Below are 26,923 nucleotides of genomic sequence, written 5' to 3'. Positions count from 1 at the left end.
AAACCCAGACCAAATGTCTAAGTCTGCACCAACAAGGGTTAATCTATAAACCAGATTGAATCATGGTTTAACTTGAAATCATGTTGCAAACTTCAAAACTAGCTTAAAATTAAAGAAAGAAAGAATGTTTTCTCTTTCACTCTAAACCTAGATTAAATGTAATTGTTGTGTCAAAACTGTAAAACTCCAAATTAAACTGTGACCCAGTATTAAACTTTCACTTGAGGAGGTAGAACTGTAAACAAAAATGGCTGCCTTTCTAAGATGGATTGAGTGAAATAATCAAGTTCCTCGAAGGAAGTGAAGGGACAGACTCCACCCAGTTGAGTCTAATGATGCTGCTGCAGAATGTCTCTTAAGATCGGGTTAAGCTAACAAATGGTTCTGGAGTTGAACGGTCTCTTTTCTCCTCACTGCGCTGTTGTCCGTTTCATTTTTTAGCTTCTTTTATTTGGCCAGATTGCTCCATTAATTCGTCGAATCATCATGAGTAACGTTAAGCTAGCTAACTAACGAACTGACTTTGAGCGAGCTAGCAAGCAAACAATGTGGCCAACTTACAAGGTTTCAACAGCGCGCTACTTTATTTATTTTACTTTGGCTAAGCAGGGCTCTCCATACTGATTCAACTCCATTTCATTTTGGTGTAAATTTACTAAAGTGAAGAATTGTTTTTAATTGTGCAACAGAGCTCTGCTTCATTTGAAACCCGGGTTTACTCAAGCTAGTTCTGCTAAACTCTGATTAGAACTAATGGTAGATTAGAGGAAATCCTTTGCTTTATGTTTTGATGGTTTTAATGGTTTTATGTGAAACACTTTGAAATGCCTTGTTGTTGAAATGTGCTATACAAATAAACTTGCCTTGCCTTGTAATAAACAAATGAAGCTATTTGTTATCATGTGACATTACTATGTCATTCTATGTCACAATACTACTGATAATACTATGTAGTGGCAGCAGAAATCATAGTAAACACCAAGTAATTGGACCTTGTTTTCTAGGATGAACCTTCAAACTACTTTTTGACCACTACTATCAGTCTGAACTATAAAGAGGTCAAAGTCTTTGGTGGATTTTGGCATCATCTTCATCCCCAGAAGAGCTCAACTGTGTGTTTGTTAGTATACGTAAGTCACTCACTGCGGTCCTGGCAGGATTAATACTTTGGGAGACCAATCACCGCAGACTGGGTGCTGTCTCAGCAGGCCGTACTAATAACAACAGACACACACACACTACGACAAAAACAGTCTGCTCTGTGTGAAAACTTGTGCCATTAAAATGAAGTCTGGCAGAGATGAATGTGGGTGGATGTGAATCAGGTTTAGAAACAGCGATGACAAATCAGGGTCCGAGTGATAAACGTGATAAATGTCAGCGTGACTGATTCATTTCGCAGCAGTCATTCAGAGCAGGGCGCCGGCACCGACAACTATGACAGTGATAAATGCCAAGAGTATGATTTGCGTAATTGTTGTGCTGCATTAATAGACTTCGTTTCAGCCGGGGGTCTTTGACCAGCAACTCCGTCGGTCTGATGCTGTGCCGTTTATTCGTGCGACACCGAGACCCGAAAAGGCTCCATGTTTTCTCCAATTCATTCCTCCTCTCTGTTCAAGGTTTTCAACAGTGGGCAGGCATTTGTTTGGTTCTTTATATTACAAGTGGTAATGAAAAAGAAAAATATATTAGAGGGATTCATTTAGTACTGGTCTTGTAGGTTTATATCCTTTGCTAGAATTTGGAAGAATTGTTGTTTGTGGTTGAGCTTGAGTGGGAAATGGAATGAATGAAACTGGATTATTATTATATATATACTTTATTACCTTAAAGGGTAACTATTTTTCATGCTTGTGTCTAAGGGACTAATGGGGACATGAAATTGGTCCAGCACTGAGGGACAACGCTGCAGACTGCAGCCGCTAAACAAGCTATAAGTCACCTCACCGTCACCGTACGTCCAATACAAATGCTTGTTTATCAAGCGGACAGGCTCAGACTGTTATCATAAGTGTGACATTATGGAAAGGACCCAGCAGAGAAATAACACTTCATCCGCACTGTTTGTAATTGTGTGTCTGTCTCACTCGAGGAGAACTCTTGGGACAGCGTTAGCAAAACGGTATCCGGCCTTGTGAACTGACCGTGTGAAGTGGTCCACCAACGTGCCCACCAGCTCGCCCACTCGATCCTGGTTGGCGCACAGCTCCCCGCGCTGCAGACACAGCAGGACGTCGTCCTGGGAGGACGTGTGGAGCGCCACCATCTGGTCGACCCCGTCGGTCACGCTCAGCCCCGTCAACTGTAGAGGGACAAAAACGAAGTCAGACTCAGACACGACACCAACCCGCACTACGTCTAGGGCCACAGCGAAGCATGTGCTCAGGGAGTCACTGTTTAACATCCTCCAGTACAGTTGCAGGTAATACTACATTAAGATTAAGGGCTTCTTATATCTCTACCACCTTTATCTACAGCAGTAAAATGCTGCTTACACATTAGAGCATCAGTAACAATATAACATATTTACTTTTGATACATTATGTACATTCTGCTAATGATACCTCTATATTTTTACTTAATGCAGTGAAGGAGAAAGTGTTGTTTAAATGTTGCATTGCTAATTTAAGTTTAGCAGGAACCTGGATGCTTCTTCTACTACTGCTGAGGTGACTGACTGTGACGTTCAAGGTCACACACTTCGAGCACAGGAACTCATTTGTATAAGATGTCAGGATTATACCGTCATTGTACAATACCTGTAAATTGAATACAGCGCGGCACAGTACATCCAGGATCAGAAATTACGCCGTGAACGAAGCCAGCGGATTATTTCTGCTCAGTATGTAGGGTGAGAGAAAATCTGCCCGCGGTGCACGCGTGGTTGAGGTGCAGTGAAGGGAAAGCCATGAGGTGTGACCCAGATGGAATATTGTACAGTCTTACTACGCAAGTATTCAGATACTGGAGGAAAAGTAGCAGTACTACTGAAAAATAAAAGTCCTACATTCAACATGTAACTTGTAATAGTACTCATTATTCAGAATCACATATATTAGATTCCTCCATTATAATAATCGATACATTAAGTGTTCATCACATTAATGTTGCAGCTGGTAAAGGTGGAGCTAGTTTACTCTATTTACCGCTGGGTAGCATTATCTATAGTAACACATTATAATTTATTCGTTAATTCATATTTTTTGTTTTAATATTCTGAATCTGCAAAGTAACTAAAGCGGTCAAATAAATGCAGTGGAGTAAAGAGTACAATATTTGCCTTCAAAATGTTGTGGAATAGACATATAAAGTAGCATCAAATGGAGATAGTCAGGTAAAGCATCTCAAAATGTTACACAGGTTAATCTAGCGGGGACCCGACACCGTCAAGGCCTGATTCTGGTACAACCTGTCCCCTCAGTGTTCAGCCATTTATTGCGATGAAAAAAACCAACAAACAAGAATAGAACAAGTGTGGTTTTTCTGAGCTTTGGCACCGTGAGTAAAGGTTACAACCAATCAAGTTGTGCGGAACAGACATATTCAAAATGTACACAACAGTGTACAACAACAGGGAGGCTGCGAAGTCCGAACCAACACAGCAGACTTAATTACTCCTTTCAACCTTGACAAAGTCAGCGCAGACCAGATCTACTTCTTCAGTTATCACCTTTCACAATAAAAGCCTGCGACATATAATTTTGGGGAGGGACAGGTGACAGTAGCGAGGGACAGGTGACATAGTTGTATTTGGTGCTTTTTACAAAGACGTCATGTAAAAAGGACCGAGTTCAGTTGTTTTGCGTGACTTTGTTCGTGACGAGTCCAATCGATTAAGGATAAACACTGAAAACCCATCACAGTTATGCATGATGTTGTTACATTGTTCCATCAGTGTGTGACCTGAGTGACATTTCAGCCTTTCAGCGCTAAAGGTCAAACTCGAGGAATCTGTTCCAAAGGGTCTGGTGACACAATGCGCAGAATTCTTCTCTTTTCTCTGTTCCTGACCTGGATAAGATTCATATCCTTCACTCTGAGCAGCAGAGCTTAATGGCATCGGCTATCTTTAGCCGCTCCACTGCTGCATAATGATGGTTTTTAACCCTCTGGCATGTTTTGATCTCTCTCTCTCTCTCTCTCTCTCTCTCTCTCTCTCTCTAGCCACTTCTGGACGTCCAGCTGTGCTCTCTCTCTCTCTCTCTCTCTCTCTCTCTCTCAAACCACTTCTGGACGTCCAGCTGTGCTGACTCACTCTGTGCTAAGTAGGTGCTGTTGGTCTTTACACTGTCAGTGAAATTACATTGTACATACAGTAGAGAACGGACAGTCATTGATGGATTTTGATCATGATAAAGATATCTAAATATGACAAAAATTGTCATGGAAATGTCATATGCCCAAAACACAACCCCCACAATAACAAATAACATTTGAATGACACTTTTATCTATAGTTAATATAATAATCGGAAAAGGCCTGTTCTACCCTGCAAACAATGCTAATTGCATGTTTGCTATCACCAGTCAGCTGGTGAGGATGCCGATTTTTTTGTGTGGAATATGTAGCTTTAGCCTCAGTCTTTTAGCACGATATCTTGTATGTAGCCATCCCGCTACAGCAACTCACTATCGCCTCTCGAAGTACAAGTGGTATTGCAAGACGTTCCAGATCTTACACGCTTAAATCAAATCCCAGCTGTCCATAAGGTCCCTGCCCAACATCTCAATTCATTCAGAAATACATCAAACCATAGGAAAAAAATCCTGCTCTCAAAGCTATTTCAAGGAACCCCAAGCATCAGATTAAATAAAGCTGTCATCTCCTCTCTCTTCACTTTTAGAGCTAACGGCCCCTGAGAGATCCCTGATCCACTTTCTCAGATTGGGCGGTGAAATGAGCCAGGTTCACCCCAGACGGGAGGAATCTCTAAAGCTAAGAATATATGTCAAAGCACCACCACGCCGGCCTCACATATCAAACACAACCTCTAACAGACACACCAATGGCCAACCAACACACTCTTCTCTTCAATCTTGACAAAACAGGTCAAAAGCTCATTTGAGTCAAAACACACTTCAAATGAAATTAAGAAATGTCCGAACTTTGTCTTTATATCAGTCCAAGAGTCTTTCTATGTTTTGTGAATAAAGCGGTATACAAGTTGCTGTTGCCGAAGGTCAGAATTTTCCCAAACAGCGACTATCAACCATGCAAACTCTGCCCTGGAAGATCCTGAACATTTCCCAGAGCAGCCTACACAATACAAATTCTGTCACCGGTTCCTCCGATCAAAACGCAGGTTGTTGTTCCGAAGTTCCTCAGAAAGGTTCTTGGTCCCCTGGGAAGGTTGATGAGGTGGAAAATGATAAGAGTTTGAAAGATGTGGTTGTTTATCAGGCAGGACCACAAACATAAACACAATGAGATGCTAAGAGGGAAATGTAAGAACCAGTGCTTTGGGGGCTGACCTACATTCGGGATAAAAAGTAAGGATATACCTCTGATGTTTAGATTATGACCGTTTCTTCTGTTTTTTTATCTGCCACTTGCAGTATATGAAATAGTCCTTTAATATTAAGGATTAATCAAGGATAAGGATTAAGTAAGGAGTAAGGATTATGCTGGCATTATTTTATCTATATTGAACGTTTTCCCTTTTAAAGCCGTTACACACCGGGGCCTTTTTGTCCGTGCGATGAACTCGCACGTCAATACGTTTTTTTTCTGACTGTTGTTTTTGTCTCGAATACTTTCACGCAGAACGCAAACCTTACGTGGCGCTACATTTTCCCTGAGCTTCAACCAGTCACGTTGTGCCTAATACAACAGCACGGGTTCAATACCGTATGTGTTTTCATACCCGGGATGACTGAGGAGCGCTTCGGCTTCAGATGAACGTCGTGTCAACGTGTGAAAGCGTGCGTATACCTCCCGTGTGAGTACTTACGGCATCCAAGGGAAACCTCTTCAGAACCTTGTACTGCTTCTTAGGCTCCAATTTGTAGATGCACTTGTCTGTGATGAGCAGGCCTCGGTCGGTGCTTTTGTTGAATCTATTCACCTGAGAGAGCAGAGGAGGGAAAAGAGACAAGGATTAAGCTCCACTTTTGCATTTTTTTTTTTTTTTTTTTGCAACTTGAAGGATCTTTTGGGTTATCACGACTCTCAATTCAAAAACAAGTTTCCCCTGTGGAGCTGCAAGACTCACGAAACAAAACACAACAAAACAAAAGGATAAATAGAAGGATCAGATACAAAGATAAAGGCTCTGGTGGGTTTATCAGTGTTGGAGGTTGTTTTATTTCTCTTCATCAAAGCCTGCACATCTTCAAATGTACTTTGGCTAAAGCTGCAGAATTTAGCGGAAGCCCTCTCTCTGCAATCCCTGATAAGGAAAACATGGCCATTATTATCCACAGGGAGATGATAAGAGTTAATCATAAGGTGAAATAATAAGCAGGGCCCCAGCAGCATTTGGTGGAGATCCCAACAGACTTTAAAAAATGAAAAGGATATCTTAAAGGTTGAGGAAATCTTCCGCGATTAATCCTCTGATTATTTTTTTATCTAACTTCTTTATATTACTTTCTGAAATCTTGAAAGACGAGCCGACACAAAAGCCGACTGGAGAACACAGCAGGTGAGAAAAAGAAAAAACAATCCCAAGGCTAAAAGGAAGCAGCAAAAGACAGAAACTCCTTGTACAAAACAGACATTTTTCATGTCAGCATGTAGTTTCTTTTTCTTCTCCTACTTCACATACTGTACCTTCCTACAGAAGCCAGAGAAGAGGACCTGAGTGTACTCGTCTTTGTTCCTCAGCTCCTTGGAAACTCGGACGAAGCCGGAGCTGGTCTGAGGGCAGTCTCTCACCTGCAGAAATAAAAAGACAGCGTGTTATTACACAGAAGCCGGCAGCTACAGTACGGCGGTGTGGGAGTGTATCTCGTCGTTAGTCGTAATACTCTGGGCGACCTCTTCTCAGCCTCCTTTTTATCACTTTAATTCCATAAGCAGCAGATCAAAGCTCGCGGCCTCGGGCTGCCGTTACCAGCCACGGTGTTTGACGTGCCGTTGGAGGTGGAGCAGGGCGGCTGATTCTGGAGCTAAACTGCCTGATGAGAAATGCGGTCTGGGGGGGGGGGGGGGGGGGGGGGCGCTAATCTCAAGCCGTGTCGCAGTCTCCCTCCTATAGAGTGGAGCCGTCCCTATAATGTCTTCCCTTTACGGAGCCGTTTCTAATATATTCCAGTCCCTCAATGTTTTTTTCCTGCAAGATTCCATCGGAAATGTTCCCTTGAAAAATATTTTCTTAAGATGTATTCGTACTGAAACAACCAAAGCATGTGACCAAATGTATGAGAACATCCCTTTGTTGTGTTGACATGTTCCTCAGTGCCAGTGAGGCCAAATCCAAACGCTAGAGCATTCGATGATATTTTTGGTATGCTTCCAAATTCAGGAGACAAAAGCCAGCTCCATAAAGAAGTGTTTTTTTTTCCGGTTTGAAGTGGAAGAACTCGATTGACCCTCGCTGAGCCCCATCCCACACCAACGGGATGAACCAGAACAAGCCAGGCCTCATCGCCCAACACCAGTGGCCGACCTGAGTTATTATCAATGAATGCTCTTTTGGCTTAACGGGATCAAATCTCTGCAGCCAGTTCTCCAAATTCTTGTGGGGAGTCTTCAGAGGAGAGTGGAAGTTGTTAAAGACAAATGTTAATGTTTTTGGAACTAGATGTTTAACAATTAAACCCAATATCATGGATGTATTTAAGGGCCAGTGTTGCATTTCTGGTAATCTATGAGCAGAAATGAAATAGATTATTCAGAACTACGTTTTTATTAGTTGACAATAACGTGAAACGAAGAATAGTTGTCTTTTCACTGGCTCTATAGCGAGCGCCTCTGGTGCTGTTACGTTGCCTAAAGTTCACCGAAACAGTTGTAAAACTGCTGTAACGCGAAACGCCATCTGACTACCGTTGCTGCTAAAGTAGTGTTGTTGTGTAACAGATGTCTTCTGAGCGAGGTGAACAACCACACCACGGTTCACTTTACAGCATTCTTGAACAAAGGTAGGAGTGAGCGGAGGGGGTCTTGCATCACCCCCATACTCCGATCTCTTCACTGGCTCCCTGTAGCATTTAGGATCCACTTTAAAATTCTCACTTACAGAGCACTGAGTCCTTCTCTTCTTCTCCGAGTTTGTTGAGATCCTGATCGTTTGAGACTTCCTCTGGAGCCATGTGACTCTCTGTTAGCTCCCCGCTAACATTAAGGGGATCAAATAATGGTAGATGGGTGTAAATGGCTACAGGAAATAAGATTTCTTTTTTTTCTGTTCCTCTTGTCCTGACGAGCGAACTTTTGATTTCTAAGCAAAACTGTAATTCACAATAATGGGGCAAACTTGCCGATCCTTGTGATCTCGTTGAAGGTTTCTGAGAACACACAACACAAACTAACTGGTCTAACTTTGATCCCAGACAGTCGTTCCAAAGCGACTTCAGCTGCACACAAGCCACGTTTCAGGCCGCCCGCATACCCCGTTACATGCACTCCTCTGTAGGTCTTTGTGGAATTAACAACGAGCTTGTGGAGCCGGAGCCCTGAAGGAGGATGGCGAGTCACGGGCCGCCTGACAAACTAACGAGGGGGAGTGACTCAGTCATGCTGTCGGCTCCCTGAAGGCGTCTCTCAAGCCTCCGGCCACCAAACGAGCTCAGATTAGCCGTTAAATGAGCCGACTGTGGGATTCATTAAAGGAGGGCTGTGTTCACAAGCACCGTCCTCCTTTGGTCATTCCGCGAGGCTTGTCGTCACATGCGCCATATGCATTCACAACCACGGTTGGCGTCTGTCCTCCAACAACACTGCTGGTCATTCAAGTCTTGTTTTCTGTGATGAATTCAAGTGAAAAAAAAAAATCCAATGGATTTTCCCAGTTATTTTTCATGCAGGGAATAAGCATTGAGTTGTGTGGAGAGTCACACTAAACCGTCAAGGTCCTCTCGTGGCGAGGAGTGCTTGGCAAATGTTTTCGGTGACAGAGAGTGAAGAGAAAATGAGGAGAAAACACTACACTTAAGTAAAAGCTATTGAAACTCGAAGTGTCCGCACGGCACAGTGCATTATTTTTCTTATCTATTTTATCTTTTATCTTTTCATCTTTTATCTTCAACTGCAAACGAAACCCTTGACATAATTAAAAAGCTGCTTTTCGTCATTATATTACAAAGGCACAGCTTTGATCGCGTGCCGTTTCTTCTGAGGTTTTTCCGGCGGTGTGTCTGCCACTTTCGTAGCTTCCTCTTGGATGCATGCTCACAATCTGGCAACTGGTCGCTACGGTTTTGTGGGGGTTGACCCCCAGAAACGTCCCGGACACCAAAAACAGAAATACAGGCAGAAGACGGGGTCTCTGCAGATACAGACACCGCCTCACATTATTTGGGGTCAGAAGTGACGATTGAGAGGGATTACTTTTGTACGAGTCGATACATTATTTTATTTTAGGATATTTTATTTTAGGATCATTCTACCTTGAAGGGTAGGTACCTTGTTTGTGTTTTGCTCTGTAAGGAGGTACAAGACTCCTTCTGTTGTTCTGTTTATGTATTATCTTTTGTCTTGCAATAAAAAAAACGTCACATTGTGATGGGGATAAAAATACTATTTATGGCTCAGCACTTAATCATAGTTGCTGCCCTAGAATAAATAAATAAATCAAAAAAGCTAAAGCTAAAGTTTGTTTTCCCAAGGTCAAGAATGAATCTCCAAGCTCAACTGGAATTAGTTTGATGTAAATCTTCTTACATTGGCGAGGTAGTCCCTCTCCCAGGCTCTGCTGAACCCCCAGTCCTTCCTCTCTCCGCTCAGAGCAGTCAGAGCCGCCACTTTGGCCCGAACCTCCAGCATGTCAGACGGAGGGATGTTCTTTACGATCTGCCTCGCCCACCACCTGACAACAAGGGATGGGAACAAGGCAGCATCTCACGTGGGCGGAATAATACATCAAAGGTGCAACCAAAAAAAAAAAGGAAAACAATACAGTAGGAGGAACGGCTTCAAGATTACGTCTGCGAGGGATCAAAATAAACTCTATCCGCAGTGCCAAAACATATCTGTGCTGATCCAAAACACACACACCCAGAGAAACATTCAAGTTATTCTGCAGTTGCTGAGAATGCGGCATGGAGAAAAAATAATTAGTTTTCAATGCAAATGAAATGTTTTAGAGCGAAATGAGAGTATCGATGCCACCTTAACGTCTGTGTGTTCAATAAGAAGCTACAGCCAGGAGAGGAAGGAACACTGGTAACCAAATGTTTGTATTCTATTGTTTGTTTGGCTTGTGCACCATTTTACATTGAAACATATACAGTAATACTGAAGGAAATTAAAGTAAGGATGCATTTAAACACAATGAAAGTACTGCCATAGCGGGACACAGTGCAAACGTACTTCCAACACTGAGTCAGTGTTTGTGTGACTGAGGTGATATTTTCACATAACACTCTTGCTTTATCACCTGCACAAGCTTTTTTATCATTATGTTTTCATCACTGCTGTGTTCAACACTGTGCGAGTAAATAAACTATACTAGACTAGCTCTGTCTAAATGTAACAAAGTCTGCCCAGCAGCACCTCTCAAGTTCACCAATTGACGTGCTGTATCTTGTTTATGGAATCTGTACTTAAACCAAATGGTACAAACAGCTTGTTGTACTGTTTGAGGGCCATTATGTGCCGGATGATTTCCTGGCCGACCGCAGTAACTGCCTGGAGTCTCAGGTATTAGCTTTGAACACAGCCAGGCTAGCTGTTTCCGACTATCAGTCTTTATGCTAAGCTAAACTAACTGGCTGCTGTCTGTAGTTTCATCAGTCACCATCTTGGTTTTTTGCAACCACTGAAATTTATGGCACTTCTGCGTTGACTTGACTTTTCAGAACCCGGAGGTTGTCGCCTGGATTTCACTCACTTTGCTGACAGTTTGTTCAAAGTCAAATATGGTTAAAGACTCAATATTGAACAGAAATATTTCACATTGTTTTGTTTTTTTATGGTGCATGAGTTTAATTCTTTGGGATCTGACCTGCGATGCAGATTGACTGTGTTGTTGTGAAACTGGGACAGAGCTACAGGCGGGGTCGGCCACTCCACGCTCCTCCCGTAGTCGGCCATGGTTCTCACATTAGCGAACCTCCTCTCCACCTCCCAGAAGTGGGCCTTCACCTTGTAGCGCTTATAGCAGCCCATGATGGCGTAGATGGCCCTCATTCGCCGGCACCTCCTACGAGCCAAAGCCCCACGCCACACCTTTGGGGGAAAAGAGGGGACGTTTTTGAAGACAGAAAGCGAGAGAGGAGCGATGAGAGAGAGTCCCACTGAGCTGCAGACGAACTCGTGCTCCAGTTTAAAGAACCAGACTTCTCTGCAGTCGTCAAAGTAGGTCAGGGGAGAGAGAAAGGGGAAGGGTGTTTTTCGTTGAGCGAGTGAAGTAATTGACTGTAATGTAACTGTAGCTTTGGATCTCATTAATTATCCCCATTATTGTTACAGGAAATTAGGATTCAAGCTGGCAGATGAATTTCAGTCAAACATAACCAGGAGCCACGTATTCATGAGGCTGAGGCAAACTGCGATCTCCACTCTGAAACCCAGAGGCCCGCGTTGGGAACTGGAGAAGATAACGTTGCAGAGGGATTAAACTGAGATCACAGCTGCTCGTGACATTAAATTAGGTCTCCGTGTCAATTAGTTGTACTGTCGGATCGATACATCCTCATCAAAGTGCATGCACGGTCTTTGAAAACATCCGCGGGGATCTGACATTTCAGACGATGAAGACATATAAAGCAGTGATAGTGATACTGATATGGCCGACCTTCTGCAGGAAGAGCACCAGGATGGGGATGAGGGCGGCTCTCTCCTGCTCCAGAGTGAAGAGAGACCGCGGCGTTCGGACAAACAGCTTGGTGTGTCCGTACGCCACATCGTCCTGGAAACCGTGCTGGGTGACGATGGCCTCCACGGCCTCTCTGTCCGAGGCCATCAGGTGGTTCGGCCAGGTGTACTCGCACGTCATTTTATACCTGCGGACATTCATGTGCGACAACAAGAGTGCCGTTCAGCATCTACAAAAATGGAGCAGGTGCTCTTTTTAATTGACCTGGAAACGTGTTTTTAGACCGTGCTCGTCTTTAAAGGGGCACTTCACCAATTTCACTTCTTAAGGTAAATGTACTAGCCAGGGGAAGTACTACTCCGCTTGTATTATTGTACTATTGTATAATATCTTCCGTGGGTTTGGAGATTTGTCAGGTCTAAGAAAATGTGATGATTATTAAAGATGAACAAAAGGAGAAAGAAGCTATCAAGTTGCATTATGGGAAGTGTAGGATCTAGTGGATCGTGATCAATGTAAGGGTAACTTGGCCTCTACTGCATCACATCATCTAAAATCGCTGGAGTACTTTGAAAATTGAGCATTTTCCCTCAGCAATCTACAAAGATTGCATGCGTCATGCTTCTTTACTGTTAAATGTAATTTGGAGACTTCCATTCATATTAAGTAAGATAACTCGTATGATATTGGTTTTAATTATAATTGTATCATAGGAGTAAGGACTACTGCATAGTTTGGTACATTTTACACAACCCTGGTGGTAAAATGAGCTGCTGTAAGACAACAAAAGACAACTTCCTTACAGAGGAGTTGACCGTAGGGCGACTCTGCAGAACTTGTGCATCACAGAACACCACCTTCTCTTACCGCTGCAGGACGCGAGCGTAATGCTGCCTGTAGGCAAAGCCCGCTCGGCGCACCATCACGTTCTCCATCAGGCCGAGGTAGGCCACCTGATGCTCGCAGCGAGCGTCGTCGAACAGCACCGGGGACTTCATCTCGTTGGGCTTTATGCACCGCACGTAGTAAGGCTCCTGAAAGACAAGGACAAAAGGGATGCGGGCAATCCTCCAAGAAAACGAGTAGAGAGATAAGAAGGTACCAAATGCCCTTTTTTTCTTTGTTATTTCCCAGCTGGGATCTATGAAATATCACATCGCCACATCGCTGCGACTAACTTCTGTATTCATTTACAGAAATATGTACTACAATACTGAAGGAAATTAAAGTAAGGACGCAATGAACCACAATTAAAGTACTGCCATAGCAGGACACAGTGTACACATACTTCCAACGCCTTTCACTGTTTGTATGATTGAGGCAATATGTTGTCATAACACTTGTTTTATCACCTGCACAAACTTGTGCTCATCTTTGATTTTTCTTTTTTTTTGCATGTATTTCCATCACTGCTGTGTTCATCACTGTGCGTGTCAATAAACTACACTTTCTGAACTGTGACAGCCAAGCCGCCACACCGGCAAAACCGAGTCCACTGACCTTAATCACACTTTCAACGGCTGCTAGAGCGAGCAGCCGAGCCTCGCGACACATGTACTTATTAACAGTGCGTTTAACTGCGCATCACATCTGCGAAGGTGATAAAAGCCTCCAGTGCGGAGCTGACGGCTGGGCGCCTGCACCTTGACAGGGACCTCTGAGGGGACGCGCTGTCCTGTCACAGAACAGAGACGTCTCTCACTCGAAACAAAGTGAACACTTTCTGCTCCCCAACACTGTCATCCATCATATCGGTGATCCGTGTGCACCATGTGCCCCCAGTTGAGTTAATGGGGGGCAGGGGGGGGTTGGGAGCAGACTAGATGGGCAGAATGGGCACAGGTGCGTCTGTTCGGCGGTGGAAGAAAACATCCGCTCATTTGACGTGACCTGAAGGTTGCCAGGGGAGCTGCCTTTCATTTTACCTCAGCCACACCGAGACGAGATGCTGCGAGCAGCCTGACAGCAGGCCGTCCCAAAATAACAGCAGGAAATGTCAGACTTCAGTCGGCGAGATGAGGCCAGGAGAGGTGAGCTTCACATCTTGTGGTCCAGCACCACCTCCCCCTTTACCGCCACACGCAGCCAGACGAGGACGAGGACGAGCGACCTACAAAAAATGTTTACTATCTGACACCGAAAACAGCACATTGCCGTGTATGTACGTTCCCTGCTGGACGGCTGTGCGTTGCATCTCGTTCCATATTTGTGTCATGCATGTTGACGAGCCGTCCTCCCAAAAGAGACATCGCACACAGACACACTGGCAGCCTCAGAATAGCCTGTGACTCATTGAGGCTTTACAGGAACCAGAAGCAGAGCATCTTCCTGATGATGGCAGCAACGTAAACTGGGGGAGAAGATCTCTGTCTGGGCTAAATACTCCAACTCCAACGTGAACATATGATCACAAAATCAAACCTGGCTTTGATTTAACGCAAATTCTGCCCTTCAGACCCAAACACAACTACATATTTGATCAAAATAGACTGACATTTTGGCATCTGTATTGCCATATGAAAATGATGAAGCCATAGAAAGATATAAAGTCAAACCACGGTAACTGGCTGAGTAGCTAACTCAAAGCAAGACAAACAACATTTTGATTTTTCTGTAATTGAAAACACGACCATTTTGATGAATCTTCACTTTCTTATTCCACAAATAAAAAAGACAAATCCATTATTGATAGAGACAAAACAACTGTAATTTGAGGAATTAAAGCAATTAATTTACAGTAGTTATTTCACATAACTAAATGAGATGACGACAAAAACTCCTGCCAGGCTAACTAGCTTAGCAGAACTCTTAGGAGCAGTGCCATCTCAGCTAGCGTGGTCAAGCTGCCTTGAATCACATATCTTATTGTTCATTTTTAAACTCATTTAATATATTGATTTTAATATTTAATAATAGGCAGAAAGACAATCACCGATCAAAACAGAGATACAATTAATTCCTATGTATTCCTAAATATGTTCTTAAATTAAGTAGTTTAAATGGACACAAAAGCAGAAAGAACACAAATGTTAGTAGATTATTGATCTATTAAGTGCGTTCTATGGAAGTGATTTTTAGGTAAAATAATCTGCCTGAAAAGTTAGAAGATGAACGCATTACAATCTTTCCATCTGTCGCGCAGTTTGAAAACGTAAGAACTTCAGAGTGTCCATAGTTACTGCACTCTGCCTTTGTTCCTTGTCTTTACTTTATATTTGTCAGAATCATGTATCTTTGATCAGTCTAAAAACTGCCAATGCCAACCTCAGCTTCCCCAAATAGTTAAAGGGAAAGGAACAGGAAGTCAATCCTAACCCGAAACCACTGACCTTGCAGCCCAGTTTATCCACCAAGGCCACAATGGAGTTTTTGAAGAGGGTGGCCGCAGTCAGAGGTCGCTTGGTGACCTCCGTGATGCTCAGATGACCATCTGGCCACATCTCCTTCAGGACTGGGTTGGCACTACGAGAGAGAGAGGGAAAGAGAGAGGGGGGGGGGGGGGGGAATAAAGGGCGTCATTAACTGGGTTAGCAGAGGAGTGATGGGCAAAGAACTCATTATACACTTAACCCAGATTCTGAACTGTCAAGAGATGATATTTGGCACCTGTTGTACATGAGACGCTTGAAATCTTGGAAAAGCAGGTCCTTGTTTTTGTCCAAAAAGCCCTCGACGGAATATCTGTGATGGATGCAGAGGGAGAAAGGGAGAGTAACTGAAGTAGCTCCAAAGAAGGTGGGATGTCCCACTTAAGAGCACTTGGAGTGAAGAGGTGTGTCAAAAACAAAGTTACAAGGTAGTCACAGTTCTAACAGCAGGCGTCTGTCACTAAAAGGGTCACAAAGGGTCACTATCACTATGTTAAGGGACTCCACTCTGTGTCAAATGATTCACAGTCATCAGGCTAGACGATTTATAAATTAGGAACGTGCTCAAATTCCCCCTGCGGCTAACGTTTAGGAGAAGAAAAAAAAAACTGTCTACAAACTAATCCGTCTGCCTTTTCTTTAAAACTGCTCAGTTGGGTTTTTTTGAAGCGTCAGCGGGAGGTCGCGGTCTTACAGTTACATAAGCCGCCCAGCCCGGGGCTAAGAGAGTAGTGTAAGCGTTGCCTCAAATAAACCTCGCCCTCTCCTCTCTTGTTCACAATGTAACAATAAATTACACGGCGTGGATGCTTTCTGAAAGAAATCTTAATTTGTACTGAAGTATTATGAGCTAAATGTGCTTAAAAAAAGTACTTCTTCCACAGAAAAATAGACAGTTTAAGTGATGCATTATTTTATATTTTTACTTTTAACTGTATACAGTTAGGTAGTTGCATCCAGCCCCCACCAGAGTGAAGACACATTTGGGTGAGGCGATTGAATGTGAGGGGAAAGAAGAAAAAACTAAGTTCTGCAACGCAATTCTTTGTACTCTTCTCTAGTCTTTTACATTTTTAGTAAAATCTAAGCTCTTTAGGGCTCAAACTGTTGTTTAAATGAAATCAGCTCACAAGTTAAAAAGCTTGGAAGACACTGGTTAACAACAAATCAGTGGTGGATGAAGTATTCAGATCCTTTGCTCATGTAAAAGTACAGCATTGTAAAAATACTCCATCACATGTAAAAGTCCTGCATGACAAACAACAATTTTAGCTCTTCAGGCATTGGTTATTGAAATAAGACCATGTGAGAAGAAGGTTAGAGTGTAAATGGCTTACAATACAGTGTATTTCATATTTAACATATATTTTTATGTAAAAATCAATCTGTCAACTGCAAAGTGACTACAGATAAATGTATAAAGTAACACAAAATGGAAATACTCGAGTAAAGTAAAGTACCTCAACACCGGACTGAAGTACAACACTGCAGTAAAAGTACTTCCACCACTGCAGTGGTTCACACTCTCTTCCACACAAACACATTTCTTCTACACATTCTCTCTGCAGCCTTCCCTCTCTAACAAACACAAACACACACAAACAAAACCACGGACACACTCAGCATGTCACATGTCGCCTGCGTGGCCCTGTGTCCTACAATGTCACATCTGGAGGCAAAGAAGCGGAGGCTATGGCTATGACCGATGTGTCCCCTTGGCTCACGGGCGGCGAAAACCACCTGACCAAATCCCGGTAAAGCTCACCGGAGAGAGGAGAGAGAGAGAAAGAGCAGTCAGCACAACAAAATTACAAGGACAGGACAGTGCTGGGAGAGGACAGGACAGCAGGGGACATGCGGAGGAAAAAGGCAGCGGTCCCTCCAGAGACGTGAGGATGATTTAGAGGGAAGTATATCAAAGTGTGAAGGTCAAGGCTGGTAGGAGGAGAGGGCCGTGCTGCAGAAGGTTAAAGGGAGCTCACGCCGAGAGCGCCATGGAGACAAAGACGTGAGATTTCCGGCACTGTGAAGTTGTGCAGTGGGGGAATACGATATATCTTACGGCTGCTCAAAGTGCTGCATGTGCAGGCGGAAATACTGCAGGGAATTAATAAGACGTGGATGGCAAAGAGAGTCAGGTGAGTGTTGCAGTACAGAGGGAGGAGAAGAAGAAAAGAGGAAACAGGAAAGAGGAGGAGGAGGAAGCGAAGTAGGTCAAAGCTTGTGATAGTGGTGGTGCACTGAGAGTGGTGGTGCACTGAGAGTGGTGGTGCCGGTGGTGGGGGGGGGGGTCGGCGGGCAGTGGGTGTCGAGGATCAGGGTATATTTAGCCATCGTAGACTCAGATGTGGTGGGGTGGGACAGGGGATAGTGGGGGGCCAGTGCCACCATGGAGCAATACACCAGGGGTGACAGCTCAGAGAGAGGTGACGGGGACACGCAGTGACAGGGACGCCCATCTGTCATCAGCGCTGCAGGTCGGTCACGCATGCTGTTTAGTCGCCCGCCTCGTTAACGCCAGCAGGAAAGTACGTTTACTCCAGCACTGTACTTAAATATATACGTGTTTATACATAAAATGTTCATCACTAAATCAGGATTAAAGGGTTTTTACACACGGAAAATGTATCTGCAACTTTACTTAAAGTTACTGTGAGGAACTTTTAACTGGTTACGAAACAGCTTCAGTTTAATCCCGATGCCTCTTCATGACCTACATAAGTAAACGAGACCATCAGAGAAAAGATATTTCCATATAGCGATTGTTAATGCTTGTCATCGGTGTCGGATTCCACAGAAAATCAGATGAAATCACGCAGGTTCACCAGAAACTCCTTCAGCTCAGACTCCAGCGGGGCCTCCAGCAGCGGACAGACCCTGACCCGGCTTTGCTGCCGCCTTTGACCTGCAGTCGGAGGAGAGCTCAGCCGCCGACAGCAGCGTCTCCGCCTCCGGCCAGGAGCAGAGCCTCGTTGCTACACTGGGAGCAAAGGCCGCACTGCTGTAGACCGGGTAGACTGTGACCCCGATGCAGTAATATGAGAGGTTTTCCAAAGGGACTCTGGTGCTCGGAAACGCTACCGCTTTAGTCCTCAGGGACCGCCAAAATCACCACAAAATGAAAGTTCCTTCTAGTACAGGGGTGGCCAACCAGTCAGAGACCAAGAGCCACATTTTTTACTGCGTTACCGCAAAGAGCCACATCATACACATGGGCACACATGAACATCACCCTATCCCTTCCTCACACACACACATACCTTTGCTCAGCCAGATTTATTGTAAATGTCACACACCAATATGATAATGACAGAAATTGACTCCTAAGACCACAGGCCAGTCATTTTCAACAATGAACATTGTGTGCACTGTCTCACACAGACAAACTCTCAGTTCAACCAAGTCCACAAACAAAAATATAATAATTTACAATAGTGTTTTTCTTTTACTATGCATGTTACTTAGTGGGACTTCTGGCATTCCTTGCCTTGAACAATCCTCTTCAAATCTGGCTTGTATTCCGTTGTTGCCACTCGGAGCAATTCTTTCACATGGGTGTCAGTCAGAACAGATCGATGCTTTGATTTCACGTGTTTCAGGGTAGAAAACACAGACTCGCAGACGTATGTTGACCCAAACATTGACAGTATCTTAAGCGCAGCCCGTTTGACATTGGGGTATTTTTTCATTGGCACACTTTTCCAGAACTCAATGGTCCCGTCCCTTAAAGCAGGTTTGAGTTGGTCCTCCTCACAAAGATCGATCATCTCCAACTCAGCCGCATCCTCATCTGTGACTAGCGGGGCTTTCAAACAGTCCGTCTCGGCGTTAAATGGGTCGACGAGGAACGTAATCTGTGGCCGCACATGCGCGTTTGACGAAAATACCGTATTTAACTCAAGCGAAGCGAACACGCACATTAAAAAAACACAAATTCAAACTTCGATATGAACGTAAGAGCCGCATGAAACCGGGCAAAGAGCCGCATGCGGCTCGGGAGCCGCGGGTTGGCCACCCCTGTTCTAGTAGCTTTAACGTGACTCATAACTGATTAATCCTTTTATTTATTTTTCATACAAAAAATACATTTTTAAATGTTGTGATTTGCTGATTCTCTCTGTCTTGAGTTACAGTGATCTGGATGGTTTGGGGTTTGGGTAATTGTGATGAACGGACTGATCAAGAAAACATTTGCGTGAAGTGAACTCAGAAGAGTGCAGATCTCTGCCAGGTGTGTCAGCACTTTAATAAGATGGCCAGTAATGTGTTCCATTATCGCATCACTTTATAGTTCTTCTTTATAGTACTATAATATAGTGTTTTATTTTATTTTTATTGTCATTACATATTTAAATTTGTGCTTGTTTTACCATTTTTATTTGCTCCGATTTTTGCATCTTATTTGTTTATATATATTATAGTGGTCATATATTATATATTATATATATATGTGGTTATTTCTCCTTCTTAATCTTCACCTGTTTTATATGAGCTTTTTATCTTATCCACATCTTACTCACATGCACTTGCACCTCCATCTGGTTAGCTTTGGGCTCAGTGCTGCTTGATGTGCTCTCTGTTTAGTATGACACACGGGGGGGGGGGGGGGGGGGGGGGGGCTTTTTAATTTTCATTCTTTAAATCTTATAATCTGGAAAGCACTTTGTGCTTAAGCCTGAAAAGTGCAATATAAATATAAATAAAAGTATTATTATTATTATTATGATGCCCTGGCGGAAATAATTAACTCTGAAATGCTGCTTACACATCAAGGCATCAGTAATAATAATAATAATAGTATAACCCTCACGCTGGTCATTTTTCCACTTAAAGTACTGATGCTGGTACCTTTACTGAAGTGAAGGATCTGAATGCTGCTGAGCGTTGACAGAGCAGCAAGTGTCTGTGAGAGCTGTCTTGAGCTCCAGAGACGGATGAAATTGCTCTGTGTTTCGGTGTGTGTTCGACATCGTGCTAGCCCGGATTTCCCCGTGTCAAGGACCTTCAATAAACCCGAATCCTCTTCTCCTTGATTACTGCTGCTGCTACATCCAAAATTGTCTCATCAGCTTGCTCCACCTCCTCCCCCTTCGTGCTCCCTTGACATATTAATGTCCTTCCCCTCTCTAGATTGAGGGCAGTACACGTGAGCGGCGGGGATCTTTCTGAAACCAAAGCCCCGTCGGGTGACCACTGTGACGTTTGAAATCTGGTGGGCACATTAAAGAAGTGGAGCAGTGATGGAGAAGGAAACCCAACAAACCCTCTCTAGTCTGTGAAAGATAAACTAAATGACCGCTAACTTAAACAAAAATGTATTGCCCTGCAACCCTGGAAAATACTTCAAGGTGTCACCAGCCTTTACAAATCAAAGCTGCACGTTTTGAACATTTAGCGACCACTGATTCTGTGCAGTCAACAGTCACCTCCTCTCCTGTACACGGTTGTGTTGTCTGAATGCCTGAATGTGCAGCTTAGTGAATGCACTTTACTGTGTGTGTGTGTGTGTGTGTGTGTGTGTATGTGTGTGTGTGTGTGTGTGTGTGTGTGTGTGTGTGTGTGCGGCTGAGGAGTGTTCTTCATGTGTTTCCACACGAACAGATTTGTACAGTAGGTCACAACTCATCAACTCATGTACGCATCAATGTTCGGTGACTACATTTCCCGTTTGTATACTTCAAAATGTGGACACACTCGGTCAATATTGCAGTTTAAACTTACTGTATGTAATCGACGCGTAAATATATTAGATAATTGGATATTTGGAACCTCTCGGTATACATTTTGAGATGTGAGATCAGAAGTGGGGCAAAAGTCACACCATAATCATTTTTAAGCTTTTTAATAAAAATGAGAATAATGATCATTCCCTCTAATATCGCAAATCGTATCGCAATCGTAATATCAGTCAGAAATACTTGCAATTAGATATTTTTTCAAAATGGTGCAGCCCTAATCAGAAGGACCGTAGTTGTGGTATTAAGTCCAGACACAAATCAATTGTTTTCCATAATTGCTGATATGGGAATTTACACTAACTTCTCCACTTTGAGCACAACACCACTCACTGGAATGCCTCTACGACTTCACCCACTGCTGACCTCTCTTTATAGGATTTATTTTTGCCTCACGCTCCTGAACTCTGCACAGTCACTTAGTCAGGCACGGGCTGGACAACCAGGGGGTGTGGGTGTGTGTGTGTGTGTGTGTGTGTGTGTGTGTGGGGGGGGGGGGGGGGGGGATAATGTGTGAGCAACTCACGTGACGTCTCCGGCGTAGTGGCGGATACGGAAGTGTTTCTGAAAGTCCATGGTTTTGTCGGTGGGGATGAGCTGGAAATGAAGAGGAGACGCTGTGAGTGCAAATATTACATACAACACATTATATAAACGCTTGCTGTGCACAGATGAATGACGGCTGCATTTCAGAGCCCCGGCTGTTTGAAAAAAAAAAGAAAAGCATCTCATGATGTCTCTTAAGGCAAAGTTCCCTACTGACTCCAATGCAGAACCGCACCTGCGTTACAGTAAATATTAAAGTCACACTGCAGTGTGGACCCCCTTTGTTCTTGCTTGTTCATTCCAAGTCAAAGGTCGAAACAAAAAACACACAAGAAATACTAAAATACTTTATTTCTATCCTGCAACTTAACGGAAATTAAGATCTCGTCATTTGTTATGTTTCAGAATAAAGTCTGAGGAGAACATGTCAACAACACGTCCTACTAACTAAGTGAAGTTACTAGAGCCCTTTTCAAACAGCGTTTCGGTTTCAAGTTGTTTCACGCTTCTGATCTGTTCTCACCTTGCGGGAGGTGTAGTGGGGGTGCTGGGCCAGTTTGGTGTCCATGCTCTCCAGGCAGACCGTGTCGGTGACTTTGCCCACAGTGAGGCACGCTTCGTCCAGGATGGAGATGATGCCCTTGTGGGGCTGCTCCACCAGGTCCACGATGATCTGGTTGTTGAAGTAATCGATCTGCGCGTAAACGGGGTGGTTGTTAAGTGAGAGGGGGGGAAATACGGTGATGTTTATGAGTCATGTTAGTGTGTGTGTGTGTGTGTGTGTGTGTCAAACTACGTCCACTAGAAATGCTTGTTTTTGCCGCTGACAGGCTCAGATAGTTATTATAAGTGTCTGACAACATTATGGAGGGAACCCTACAGAGAAACAGCGCTTGTTCCGCTCTGTTCGTTATTGTGTCATGTGACTTGTTGCTGGAAGATAAGGGAACACCCCTGTGAGCCTAGCAGGGTCAGGAAGTCTCCATGGATGCTTTAATGAAAGTGGTGCCTTTGGACTAATGTTTATGTGGCGAAGGCTTCTATTCTCCTTCTGTTTAGTTAAACAGCGGTTTGCATCCATAAATACTGCATTAGCGTCACCTACTGGAGAGCGCTGGGTCTTCCCTTTAACTTGTGAATGGTATGACAGACACAAGAGCTCGGTGAGAGGTCTCAAAAGGATCCACACGAATCGGCGAATCGGATTTCCATTTTAAAATGTTAAGTTGAGAATTCGCAAATAGATATAAGGATTGTCAATGTTATTCAGTCATGCAAATATCGACGTTTAGGTAAAAATATGACAACTTGTTTATGCAAATAACATATAACTGTTTGTATTTATTCCCAAATGAAGATACACGAGTTGTTTAGATTAGAGGCACAGATACGGATTTACAGATGCAAATCCGGTTCACGAGTTACGTAACTTGGCATTTGTTTGTGAATACTTATAAGACTGTTTTGAGCACCGTGGCTGTCTGTTCTACTGTTCTACTTCCATACTGGACCAGTTTCAAAGATAGTGACTTAGACACAAACACATGAGGCAAAAGGGTCCAGGTTGAAAAACACCAAATTTGACAGTAAGTGTCATAAATATAATTGGAATCAACAGTGAGGTGCCAAAAAGAAAACCGTCATCAGCGATTACAGGTTTTTTTTTGTATTTATTGGCAGACCAAGTGACTAAAAACACTTGAATAACGTTCTGGAGAACTTTCATTAATTCACTACCTTAACCCCCACACACGTATGTACACCGTGTGAACAGAAGACTACGTCCTGCACAGCAACTGATCTGCAGATGTGTGTTTTTCCCGTGCGCGCATATTGCGTGCGAGTGTTGCCGCTCGTGCGCGCATGCTTCTCACGTGTTGCCAGGTGATGCCCTCTCTCTGGTATTCTCCTTGCTCCTGTCTGAGGATCAGCTCGATGAAGAGCTGCTGCAGCTTCTCGTTGCAGTAGTTGATGCAGAACTGTTCGAAACTGTCCGACAAGCAGAGGAACAAAACACCTGAGCAACGGCATCAGCAGGGTCTTTGCACAAAGTGACACAGAGATACGGCAGCAGCACCGACCTGTTGTTGTCAAAGATCTCGAAGCCGTAGATATCCAATACGCCAATGACTGTGTTCTTCCCATGAAGCACCGGGTCGTAGTCTTTGACTTCAATGACGCTGTTGATGCGGCTCACAATCCAGCCGAAAAGTCTCTCGTATAGAGCCTAGAGCGGGGAAATAAGAGTGTGTTTGACAGAGTTAGAAATAAAGTGGCAACTGTGAAATGTGCTATAAGGAGAGTGTGTCACAGTGATGATGTCGACATCATCACTGTGACACACTGTGACAATTTCATTCTGACGAGCTGCTTTTGCCAAAGTAAAATTGAGCTGCATGATTTGCATTACAGCACCTTGGCGAAAGCGTCCCGTCCGAAGCAGGCGTCCTGCGCCGTGTGTCCCTTCTCGATGACCTCGCCGCCCCCGGTGGCCACGGTGCGGAACAGCAGGCTCTTGCAGACGTCTTCCGCCTCCGTGGTCGTCAGCTCGGAGATGTGGCCGACGGCTTCGAGCCCCAGGATCTGAACGGTCTCGCCGTCGCTCTCGAACTGCACGTTGCCCTGAAAGACAGACCGACCCGTGGTTCATTACAGAGCCGTGACCCCTGATCACTACTGGATGCTTTCAAATGTTGGTGATCTCAAGAACCAGGGGTGCAAAATCTATCATTTTAATCCTAGATTATAGGCATGAACTTTTCCTATTTTGAGCAATCCATGCTGTAATTTACCAACAGAAGAATGGAGGCCAGGATCTGATAAATTGAGGTAATCTCCTCTGCTGAGAAGCCGATCACTTCCAGGGCGCTCATCACCGCTTTGTGGCTCGAGCGATCGTTGTTGGAGGTCTTAAGAAAGAAAAAAAGGATTTGGGATTATCATCATCAGTCAAAAGAATATGAGCTGCAGTTCAGAGGGGGGCAATCTGGATGGGTTTTTGCAGTTTTTGCCAATGACTTATTTCAAATGTGTTTATTGAGAAGTTGGTTTCATTTCATACCAACAGCCGTTTCTCAAATAGCTCATTTTGTTTGCAGGTAAAAGTGTAAAGGTGACAAACTCACGGAAGTTGCAGCTCCCTCTTTGGTATGAATATAAGCAGCAGGATCATTCTGTAGATGCAACGACTCCAGCATCTCATCTGAGCCTCCACACAGTAACTGTGATAAAGATCCACCAAATTAGATCCAATTTATCATTAAGTCAAGTACATATCGGGCAGGAACTGCTAGAGCGGCAATACACAATATCTTTGATTACATTTGTTTTGTATCGCTCTGTGTATGTTTTGCAGCGTTAGGTTAGAGTTTACCTGGTAGAACGAGTGGAAGTTCCTCTCCCCGTCTTGCTGCTGGACCACCCTGGACTTAAACAGGAGAACAGATTATTGCAGTAAAACCAGCGTCCATCCTCCAAACACACTCCTACGCTGTCATGAGTGTTGTTTGTTGGGCCAGGTCCTGCGTTGGCTGTTCTTACTTTAGTTTTCTCTCTAAATGGTTTTCAACCACCCCAAGAGGAACTCTCGGGGTTTCAACTAAAACTGAATTTATATTAAGCTAAACAATATCAGTTAGCAGCACAGGTCAGCAATCAGATGTTTCTGAGGTAACAAACGACAAATAACGAGAGCTCAAAGGGGTCAACGCAGGTTTTCTAGTCTAAAAGAAAAAGAAACACTCTGAACTCAAAGTGCAACATGTCATGTGGCCAAATGTCAAACGTTTGCTGTACTTTGGTAGCAAATGGCACATCTTAAAAGAAGTTCTTTGCTCTTTGATTTTTTAAGGGATTGAAACCAAAACCTTATATATAGCACTGGTGCTTTAGACAGCTGGAAATGCATCCGATCTTCACAACAGCAGCACTCAAAATGTCTGCAATCAACATCACGCAGTCAAGGATGGATCACCCAGATTCACGACAAATCCAACACCAAGCGACTAAATCACCACCACTCGGTTTTCCATTAGTGTTTCAAGGACAATAGTTTTGTGTTGAGACAAACACTCCAAACCAAACTGATAGCCAGTTGTGTGACCCCCAGCAGACCCGACTCTGACTTCCTGAAACAGTGTGGTTATTCCTGCCCTCTGTAAATGAAGCACGGCACCACCATTCACACCATCATTCACACCAGCTCTGAGTGCCAGACGGTTCTTTAACACAGTGGATAAATACAGCAGCATCACGTAACCCCAGGCGAGCCGTTTATTAACGCGCAACAGCAGCGGCACATTGGCTTCACAGATACATCTATTCGTGGATGTTCTCTCTCACCTCTTTGTCATCACCTCATGAAACATTCATGTTCGGGAGAGAAGACATAATTTGGAAACTAAATGAGCAGAACTTTCCTGTACTTTACTTCAGCAGTGGGATCATTAGGTCCCCGACGACATACAACTAGTTTGTTTTTCTGTTTCTTGGACCCGTGAAGGGTCCCCCGTCTGTGGTCAAAGCCCCTCCATCACCCTGCCCGCCCACCTTCTCCAGCAGGTAGTTGTTGATGTGCCCTCCAGTGGGTTCCCCGTTGAAGTTGAAGTTGATGTCCATGTACTTGCCGAAGCGGCTTGAATTGTCGTTGCGATTCGTCTTGGCGTTCCCGAAGGCCTCCAACACACAGTTGGATTTGAGCAGCACGTTCTTCACACTGATTTGTCCACCATTGATGGGGAGCGTGTGAGACAGCCATCAGGGAGGCGAATATGGAGTCAGAGGAAAAGGAAAACGGGAGATGATTAATGTTAACATCACGTTCTCATGATCTAATTATTTACTTGAGTTTGATTTAAGGATAAAAGCCTTCTGAATCTACGTTTCAGATTACAGCACTGACTTAAGGAGTTTTTAGTTCTATTAACCTGTGAACAACACTCACCTCTCAACCTCTTCCCTCTGGCTCGGGTTCGTGATGGCTGCAATGTACTGCATGATGTATTTACTAGCTTCTGTTTTTCCTGCCCCACTTTCACCTAAAATACAAAACACACAGGTTTCACAGCAATCAGATCAGTACAGCTGCAAAATGTAATAATACTTTGCACAATGCGTCTTTACTCAGAAACCGCTGTATTTCTTAATTAAACATAAAAAAGCAAACCTCCCCTGCCAAGTTCTTGTTAACTTTTACAGAGGCGCAATAGAAAGCATGCTGACTAGAAACGTTACAAACTGGTATGGCTTGTGCACGGCCCAGGACAGGAGGGCTCTACAGCGGGTGTTTAAAACCGCCCAGAACATCGTTGGTACCCATCTACCGAGCATCACGTGATATTGGTGACAAGAGG

At 43.9% G+C, this 26,923-nt stretch overlaps 1 protein-coding gene across 1 annotated transcript in view; it reads right to left on the bottom strand.

The window, feature by feature from the left end:
- myo1g (myosin IG) overlaps positions 1 to 26,923 on the bottom strand; it is a 40,094-nt gene that overhangs the window by 9,879 nt on the left and 3,292 nt on the right. The window contains exons 3-21 of the mRNA XM_079175712.1: positions 26,515 to 26,608; positions 26,121 to 26,286; positions 24,946 to 24,999; positions 24,698 to 24,793; positions 24,365 to 24,481; positions 23,988 to 24,194; positions 23,654 to 23,799; positions 23,447 to 23,561; positions 22,096 to 22,266; positions 21,553 to 21,623; positions 15,530 to 15,604; positions 15,253 to 15,385; positions 12,791 to 12,957; positions 11,903 to 12,110; positions 11,111 to 11,334; positions 9,829 to 9,973; positions 6,775 to 6,879; positions 5,954 to 6,067; positions 2,148 to 2,305 (exon numbers count right to left, since the gene is read on the bottom strand). Coding sequence (XP_079031838.1) covers positions 2,148 to 2,305; positions 5,954 to 6,067; positions 6,775 to 6,879; positions 9,829 to 9,973; positions 11,111 to 11,334; positions 11,903 to 12,110; positions 12,791 to 12,957; positions 15,253 to 15,385; positions 15,530 to 15,604; positions 21,553 to 21,623; positions 22,096 to 22,266; positions 23,447 to 23,561; positions 23,654 to 23,799; positions 23,988 to 24,194; positions 24,365 to 24,481; positions 24,698 to 24,793; positions 24,946 to 24,999; positions 26,121 to 26,286; positions 26,515 to 26,608 — 2,566 coding nt within the window. The remainder of the gene's footprint in view (positions 1 to 2,147; positions 2,306 to 5,953; positions 6,068 to 6,774; positions 6,880 to 9,828; positions 9,974 to 11,110; positions 11,335 to 11,902; positions 12,111 to 12,790; positions 12,958 to 15,252; positions 15,386 to 15,529; positions 15,605 to 21,552; positions 21,624 to 22,095; positions 22,267 to 23,446; positions 23,562 to 23,653; positions 23,800 to 23,987; positions 24,195 to 24,364; positions 24,482 to 24,697; positions 24,794 to 24,945; positions 25,000 to 26,120; positions 26,287 to 26,514; positions 26,609 to 26,923) is intronic.

Source organism: Pholis gunnellus (assembly GCF_910591455.1).
Source record: "Pholis gunnellus genome assembly, chromosome: 16".
Classification (NCBI taxonomy): domain Eukaryota; kingdom Metazoa; phylum Chordata; class Actinopteri; order Perciformes; family Pholidae; genus Pholis; species Pholis gunnellus.
The sequence above is the reverse complement of the archived record's forward strand: the minus strand, read 5'-3'. Positions and strand labels throughout refer to the sequence as shown.